General features: G+C 32.4%; 1 protein-coding gene across 2 annotated transcripts; it reads right to left on the bottom strand.

The window, feature by feature from the left end:
* Positions 1 to 2,244: 2,244 nt before the first annotated feature.
* Positions 2,245 to 8,448, bottom strand: LOC112522715 (UDP-galactose/UDP-glucose transporter 3-like). 2 transcript variants are annotated; one of them, XM_025132013.1, is made up of 8 exons: positions 8,308 to 8,448; positions 7,287 to 7,384; positions 6,511 to 6,641; positions 5,811 to 5,841; positions 5,300 to 5,403; positions 5,020 to 5,141; positions 2,810 to 3,254; positions 2,245 to 2,301 (listed from the first exon to the last, which is right to left on the bottom strand). In XM_025132013.1, the coding sequence occupies exons 1-7, from the start codon at positions 8,409 to 8,411 to the stop codon at positions 2,843 to 2,845; spliced, it is 1,002 nt and encodes a 333-aa protein (XP_024987781.1). In that variant the 5' UTR covers positions 8,412 to 8,448; the 3' UTR covers positions 2,245 to 2,301; positions 2,810 to 2,842. The 2 variants fall into 2 exon arrangements, with proteins under 2 accessions (XP_024987781.1, XP_024987779.1); XM_025132011.1 differs by lacking the exon at positions 2,245 to 2,301 and having other exon boundaries at positions 2,371 to 3,254.
* Positions 8,449 to 9,150: the final 702 nt, after the last annotated feature.

The raw sequence follows: 9,150 nt of genomic DNA, 5'->3' as shown, positions 1-9,150 counted from the left end.
ATCTTCYATAAATATTCAAATCATAATAAAAAAAAACACTCATCACTTTTATAAATATCTTAATTGATTAGTTTGTAACATTTTTATGGTTTATATTTGATTTGTTCTCTAGTAACATGATATTTAATTATCTATATTATATTATAAAACATTTGACAAAAATTCTTAAAAACCATTTTTTTAATGCTCTAAGTATTATTTATTGATGCATATTACTTAAAATTCAAGATTACAAGTAGATTGTGTATATGTACAACTTATTAAATTTTCATATTTAAATTCGTGTAACTAACTGCAGATAAACATAATCAAATACTGGATATGTGCCTCATTTTAAATATAAAAAATATAAAATATATTTAGGACAATCATTGAATTCTAACAAAATATTTATTATTAACTTCATTAAAAAATTATATTGTTAAACTAAAAATAAATGACTTTATAATATAAAATTGAACTAAAGAAATTACATAAGAAAACCAAAACTTTTAAATATTAAAATCGATACATTTTTTTTCAAAATTTTATGATATCTTCAAATTGATATTTTATTTAAAAAATAAAAACACTATCGTTTTTTCAACGCCACATAAAATCTATTATAACATCGACGGAGACCGAATAAAACGAAACATTAAAATTGAGATATATCTCGCTACATTACACGAGTACCCTTCTACTATTAATAAAGTATATAATTAAACCAAACACACGTAAATCTAAATTATTTAAATTAAGGACCAAGTTTATTTCATTAGTGTAGTTTTTGTGAATGCATTGATGATGGTCCACACAAGGCTATCGAATTCTTTTAAACGGAAAAGATTAATTAGATGTTTGTTAGCATTTTAACAATACTCATAGCTTATTTGGTTAGTTATACATGACTGTTAGATAGTGACTTGATAATATAAAAAATGACTTATCCAGTAAATCTATAAAAGAGAGTTTTATGCACAAAACCAAGTTCTTTTATTTTTTTAAAAACCTGCCTCTCTCAATTAAAATACACAATTCTTCCATCTATGAAAAACTCTCACAAATAAAAACATTCACACTTTATACAGACAAATTAATCCATACAGACAGTTTCATCTATATATGATTTAACGGAAAATCAAACAACCCTAAAAATAATAGTTTCTTTGTACTTCTAACAATATTTTGATGGGATATCTAAAAATAGTTGTAAATATGGTTGATAAAAAATATGATTCTTGTACTCCTTTAGATATTTCACCATCATTATTGTATTTTAGGTTTAGATGATGGGTTAAAGTTGGGTAAAAACCGTTTACTACCAGACTTGTAACTAGTCCCGGTCACAACCGTACCATGTAACCGCTGGATGATTAGTCCGAGTCTTTTAACTTTATGTATAACTGATAAGGACTAGCCCGCTTTCATCAAGGGGTTTTTAATACCGTTGAACAAGGAAGAGCACCATGTAGCTCACTTTCTTTTAAAGAAAAAAAAGGTTGTAATCGGCTGGTAAAATATCGTAATTATTTAAAAATAACCAGTTATAATTGATCCTTAACGGGTTCATCTTTAACCAGTCATAAAATAACCTTGATCAATTTTTAGTTAGTCCTCAACCCTTCTTATCTAAGGGTTGGGTTCACGTAAAACCAGTTTGTTTTTATGAGACCACAAAATAACGCTGAAACTTTCTAACAAAACATTATTAAAAAAAAAACATTGAACCTTCACAACAAAACACTGTAAAAGTAAAAGATTTACAACGTTTTACTGTGAAGGTTTAGTGTTATTTATGTGGTCTCATGAAAACAGTTTGCTTTCACATGATATCAAGTCTACCCACCTCTACATAACGGTATCATGTACATAAATGCCCAACCCTCCCTCCAAGGTTAGTATACATGCAACCAAAATTCAAAAGGTATACACATATACCAACTATATGCATTTGGATTCATCAAGATTTTAAGTTGATTCAAGGGGTTATTACATCAACCACTTGCTATGGGCTATATCATATTAGTTTTTTTGAGTGCAACTATATATATATATATATATATATATATATATACTTTAGAAGTAACTTATGAAAACAATTATATATACAATACTTTGAACTTGAAGAAAATAGTAAGAGTGAATTACCACTTTTGTCCCTGTGGTTTAGAAATTATGATTTTTGTCCTTATGGACCGAAACAACAATAAATTGTAAACCAAAAGAACGAATAATAATGGTTTACAAACCATAAGGACGATAATCATATATTTTAATAAACAACAGGGACAAAAAAACGTAATCTACTCAAACAGTAATCTAAAAAATACAAAATTTAACTGTCACCAGAAACAGAAACACATAAAAACACATCTACATTCAAAATACATCCCCTATAAACTTGAGATTCCAACGATCACCATATGATAATAAGGTTAAAAATGGGAGTGGGAACTAGTTAGTTATAGCATTATTGCTCTAAGTGTCCTATTACTCTCTCCATCAAGGGAATGTTATGAACAATTTTAATGGATCTTTTTTTCATTTTTCTACTAAAAGACGAAGAATCGTGTGAGAATAGGAGTTAATGTGAGAAGAGTAAGAAGAGATTTGGGTCCTTGATCACTTTTAATCTCACCCCATCCCATGAATTGCGTTTGATACAGGAACTGATCCGGTGCATCTCAGTAAATCTTTTTAGAGTTGATCCAAGGGTGGAGGTCCCTTCTTACCATTCTCACCGAAACCCAACCCTTCTACTAAATAATGAACTAATGCATCTATAGGATTCAAAATATTCTAACTAGCTACCGAAAAAATGGCGTACCTAAAAATGGAGTTTAGACCAGCAATGTTTTTATCAACCGGTCTTCCTCTTCTTCTTCTTCATCCGCTTTGGTTTCTTCCGTTTAAGGAAAATCTGGTATGATAACCCGCTGAACACCATGGCAACACTCCCCCATTGCTTTTGTGATAAGGGATTTCCGCTAAGAAGTGATGAAACCACGATACTGACAAACTTTCGAGTCGTGGTGATGGTGGTGTTAGTTAACGAACCAAACCGGCTAATGGTAAAGAATATGAAGTTTTGACCGACAGCGCCACATAAACAAAAGTATAAAATATCCGAGGCTGCTTCAGGGTGTTGTTTGCAGAATTGAACTGCTTGGTATCCACTTGCTTGAGGCAAACCAAACATGAAAACCAAGTTGTAAATGGTACCCCATAAGTTCATTCCTAACATCATATCCCATGCATTTGTTTTTGGGTACCTAAAACAATACACAAATGCATTTATAAGATTAAAACCACCAAAATTGAACTAATCTAATATAAGAGCATCTCCAACAATTTATGTGAAATGAAGAAAATGGGGATTTGGGCAATTTTTTGCTCCAAGGATTCCCAAAATGGAGAAAGTAGGAGAGATGGTGTAAATTTCTCCAAATTTTTAGAGAACTCTTCAAAAATGATTACCATGAGAGTGATGATCTTTTATCATATTTCATCAATAAGAAACCTTGAAATGAAATGTTTATGAGACATAAATAATATTTAATTAAATGTATAAAATCATTTAATAATATAATTAATGATATAATCTCCAAAATAAAGAATTTGTTGGAGGTAAATGCATTTTTTTTAAAGATCTTTAACTTTGATTCTCCATTTTGAAAAACTTTTGGAGATGTTCTAACCCACCAGAGGCAGGTGGGTGCTTTGGATAAACGAAGATAAAATGAGTTTCCAATTAAAAACATGAACACAAAATATTGAGGTAATCACAATTTTTGTCCCTGTGGTTTGTTAATAATTTCAATTTTCGACTCTATGGTTTAGAAATTGTAATTTTCATTCTTACAGTTTACAATTTATTGTTATTTAGTCATTGGATTAATTCCTACCTTTAAAGTACAAAGAAATAGTAAAAAGTTATAAACTATAGGGACCAAAACAACAATAATTTGTAAATCATAAGATACAAATAACTAGGGGTGCTCAAAAACCCGATGAACCCGATGAACCCGACCAACCCAACCTGAATTTTAAAAAAAAAACCCAACCCAAGGTAACCCGATGCATGATCGATAAAAATATTATCCAACCCGACCTTATTGGGTTGGAATCGGGTCAGGCCCAAAAAAACCCGACCAACCCGACAACCCGATAAACCCGACCTTAACTTTAGCTTTGAATTGTAGATGACAATCATGACATGACCAACCTCAACGTCAAGAAAGCGAAAGCATCGGTGTTGGAAATGTCTAAAACTATTGTTGTTGATTGATGTATTATCATTTGGCTTAAACATTTTTATTGTAATATCTAAATATTTGATGAACTTGCATATTATCTTGAATGGTCGGTCGTATTTCAAAGGAAAGTTTCCTTTATTTTTATGTGATTTTACATTGTTTAAACACAACCCGATCAACCCGAACGGGTTGGGTTGGGTTGAACTTTTGTTTGGGTTGGGTTGGGTTGGGTTGGGTTGAGAATTTTCAAACCGCCAACATTGGGTTGAGTTGTTAAAACGGCTCCAAACCGATCAACCCGGGCCGTGAGCACCCCTACAAATAACAATCAATTACAAACCATAGGGACTAAAAACACAATTTCTAAATCACACAGACGAAAATTACAAATTTTAAAAAACCACAGGGACTAAAAACCTAATTTACTCAAAAATCTTTTTACCTGACCTGCGCCAGATTCAAAACAACCTGCCCTCATTTAAAACAGTCTTCTCCCGTTAAAAAAATAGAAATATACTAAAGGGTTATTCTGCAAAGGAGCTTCCGGAGAAGGTGGTTGAGCTAAATAGTCCTATTGGGGGTGGGATGTATCATGCATGCAGCCCCGTCCTCTAAGTCAAAGGGTAAAAAGGTAGTTTCCATGAAGACGCATTTACCAGGTCAATTTTTACCAAATGACCATAGAAAATGTTTGATGAAAATTTTGAAGAGTTTCTGAATAATTTGGAGAGGGTTTAGTTTTAATGCTGGATGGAAATATAAAAGTTTATTGAAAGAGTACCTTGCTGAGATTGAATCTTGTGTGGCATTTGTGAAACCATCGAACACCAAGTTCAGAAAACAAAGTCCATATCCGAGTGGAGCATTAGGATTCGCCAGCTTGTTTATGGTCTTCGAGCTAGTCTGGGTGAAATAAAGGCATTACATTCGGTGAAAATGGAAGTGAAACTGATTTGCATATGCAACATAGTAAAGAAATTGATGCAGGGGTAAACTAAGAACGATAAATAGGGGAACATTCACTATAATGACGTTTCCCTCGAATCCAATGAAATATTCACCTTTGCCAATGCAAAGATGGACACCCCGCCAGCAACAAGGAGGCTGCAAAGATACTCCGGAAAAGTGTATCTAATACCATAAACAAGCGTCCCCATCAGCATCACTGTATACAGACAATTTTTAAGAGTGATTAACATTTGTAATCATGGTACCGGAATGATCTGTGTGCATGTGGAAGAGGATGGCGATTGGCGAGAATAGTGTTAAATCAGAGAAGTGATTAACATTTATAACCATTATACTTGACTTTAGTTTTCAAAAACGCGATTGTAGTTGTAAACACCCAAATACAATAATCACAAATATTGATCACTTGATTACAATTTACAACAGTAATCTCTTGCCAATTTTAGGGGTTGAGGGTGCAGGTGCAAGCAAAAGAACCATATTTGAGAGGACCAGTAAAAACAATTAACTAATAACATAATGCAATTGCTTGCTCGATTAGTTTCGTAAATTGAAACTTTGTTAATGCAGTAAATGGTCATTCCAAATCAAGCTACAACTCACCTGGAATCATTTTTGAGGATTTTGCCAGGACCTGCAAGTGAAAATGGAAAGGTGAATACCAGAAGTGACTTATGTATTACATTTTCTTTAAAGGAAAAGATTAGAAACCATGGAAAATAGAAAGACAATTAATATGGAATTTTGTCTGGAACAAGAACAAATTTATAACCCAATTAAAAACATCATAAAGCTAATTGAAATGGTCTGCACAAATTCATTTCTCTCATGCTAGGATATATGATATTATGATATCACATGATGCAAGCTGAAAAACATTTTCAAAGCAAAACACTAGTTCTAGTTTTCCTCCCGGTTTTAAAATTTTACGAATGTTTCACTCAGATCTGATCAGTGATCAAAAACCACGGCTGTTTCAGCACTAAAAACAAGCAGTGTGGAGTCTTATTCAAAGGACTTCTTCTGTGCGAGATTTGAATGCAGAACCAGGACCCCTTGGAAATTCACTCAGCAATACCTAAGGGTAACTCGGGACCTCGAGGCTAGCTATGCTGAGAAAATCTCAACCACTTGAACAAGCCCAGCTGGATGTATATTATAGTAGTGTTCCACTGGCCTTTAACAGACTAAAGACTGTCAAAAAATAAATGCATTTGTTACAAGAGCACTTAATTTCTTATACTGTTGAAACTTGAATCAATGTACTGATAGAAGACTTGTCATAAATGGATAACATGTGTACCTGAGCAGGATAACTGATATATTTTAGAGCTTCAATCCCCATAGCTGGGCCGATGGTATTTGTAATTCCAGCACTCCAATAACTCCACCACGGGGCACGACCACCACGACCATGACCCCAAAGCTTTATCACTATCCAATAAGCAGAAACTGTCAGTATATTAATTATCTAAGACAGAGTGACCAACATTTGTAACCATGTGTCTGACTTTAGTTTTCATAAAGAAAAGAGCATCATAGTTGTAGAAATATCAGAAAAACTCCATGCTTGGAAAAAATGAGCAACTATAAGCTTGTACTTAAGGGGTTAGTTGGTTGGTTTTCCATTAAGTTTTGTATGAATAAAGTTGATTGTATGAATTAATTTGTCTGTATAGATTGGGAGAGTTTTTTCATATATGGAAAGAGCGTGTTTTTTAATTGGAAGGGGCAAGTTTGGAAAATACTTGACTTTCAGCATAAAGCTCCCCCCTATAAGCTTACCGAATAAGCCACTTTCTATATCACTAAACCACTACCAAATAGTCATGTTTAGCTGACCGAATAAGCTGCGAGTCCCATTAAGCTTATTAAGCTGTTAACAAACAGGCCCTAGCTTTGAAAGAAGTCGTTGCAGTTGCAGGGGGAAATGTTAAAAAAAAAATCATGCATATTGTTCATTTTTTGCGATTTTGGTAACTAAATTGAGCTTTAAAAGACTAAAGGCTACAAATGTGAGTCACTCAACCTTCAAATCATAAGAAGAAAAGAAAATAAACAAACACAAGAAATACTCACTCATGAATGACCATTGTAAACAAACAACACTCTGTGCCAAGTTTAAGAATGCCAAATGTTCAAACCTCTCCTTATTAGGGCCAAATCTCTTTGTAGACCTGGCAAACAGTAATAAAGACTAATATTAAGCAAAAGAAAATAAAAACCTCTATCATGTTTTCAAAGACCTGTAAACAAGTTTTATTACTCTAAAAGACAAAAGTAAAGCAAGCTACTGTGAGAATTCATGACCACACTCTCACGCAAACACAATAACCCCCAAAGCAAAAATAGTACACAGTGTTACATGGCTGAGCAATTTGCCTACATCCATGGGGTAGCTAGCCTGCTAGGATTATAATTTATATCACAAGGTTCACGAATTAGTTCATACTTTTAACATTTAATGAAGTTTTGAATCTATAACTTGTAACAATTGAATTGTAATGATTTATGTTTTATCTCCATTAAGTTTTTGAAAAGTAATGCATTCGATTCAAGTAGGTTTAACCAACTTTTGGCTAAAACTAACAATGAACTTATGTTAGCAGCTGGTGCATTGTTACAAATGAAGTATAGGATGATCATTAGTATTACAAAGACATTTGCCGGAGTTACTTCACTCAAGAAACCCAAACCCTGCCATTGTCATAACTCATAACTCAACATAGCCTTGCAATTCCCATATGTTCATTTTGAAGCCATCAATCATAAATTTAGAGTAACAACAGATTATATAATACTTCCAGTAGATCGTAAAATTAGCATCATATGATGTAATGATCATTCTATACTTCAATTGTAACAAATCACCAGCGGCTAACATAAATTCAACCAAAAGTAGGTTAAACCTACTTGACTGCATTACTTTCAAAAACTCCATGGAAATTAAACACCAATCATTACAATTCAATTGTTACAAGTTATAAATTCAAAACTTCATTAAATGTTAACAGTACGAACCACTCAGATAGATCACCATAATACATTAAATCAACAGAAGAAATTAAGAGATCATAGCTAGAAATTAATTAAGCCTTACACGGTCTCTTGAAGAACGCCTTGATATATATAAGCCGACCAAATACCGGTGATGCAGAATACTAGCTCCAAAACACGGCGGAGAGCGACGCCATGAAACTCCATCAGCACCGATCCAGAGATCCAGCGAGATTCGTCGATTCGCCGGTATCACAGATCGAACGAACTCTTCCACCGAACACTTAAACGACGGGAGATTTTCATTTTACCAGAATTTTTATATTTAATTTCTTTTTTAGTTACAAAAAATGGACATATAAATTAATATCACCAACAAAATATTCGAATTGATATCATGTGGTAAATAAAATCTTTTCAATAACAATCAAATATTTCATATGTATTTAATTTATTACGTGAATTTTTTCCACATGTAATTTTTGTTTTATAAACAGGTTTATATTATGAATTAAGTTGTTCTAAAACAAATATATGTTAATTATTACGTCAAATTCTAGTAATAGATAAAAAAAATATATAAAATAACAAATGATTCATTGGTTTTTAGTGATATAATGATTTAAATAGTTTTTTAAAAAAGGTATATATATATATACACGCGATATTTTACAAACTTAACCATTAGTACAAATAATAAAAACCAATTAATTGAGATGTGTATAGAAATAATAAGAGTTTATTTATTAAAATTTGGATATTTATAGAAAATTATCATATTTCATTTATTATGATCAATGTTTAATATTATGAAACAATCGTGGTATTTATTGAATTAGATATTCATTAGATTAAATGAACAGTTGAGATTGGTTTGTACTAATAGTTGGATTTGTAAATGAAACCATTTCTCTCTCTCTCTCTCTCTCTCTCTCTCTCTCTCTCT

The sequence above is a fragment of the Cynara cardunculus genome (assembly GCF_001531365.2).
Source record: "Cynara cardunculus var. scolymus isolate 2C chromosome LG 12, CcrdV1, whole genome shotgun sequence".
Lineage (NCBI taxonomy): Eukaryota > Viridiplantae > Streptophyta > Magnoliopsida > Asterales > Asteraceae > Cynara > Cynara cardunculus.
Note: the sequence above shows the minus strand (reverse complement) of the source record. Positions and strands in the feature narration are given on the sequence as shown.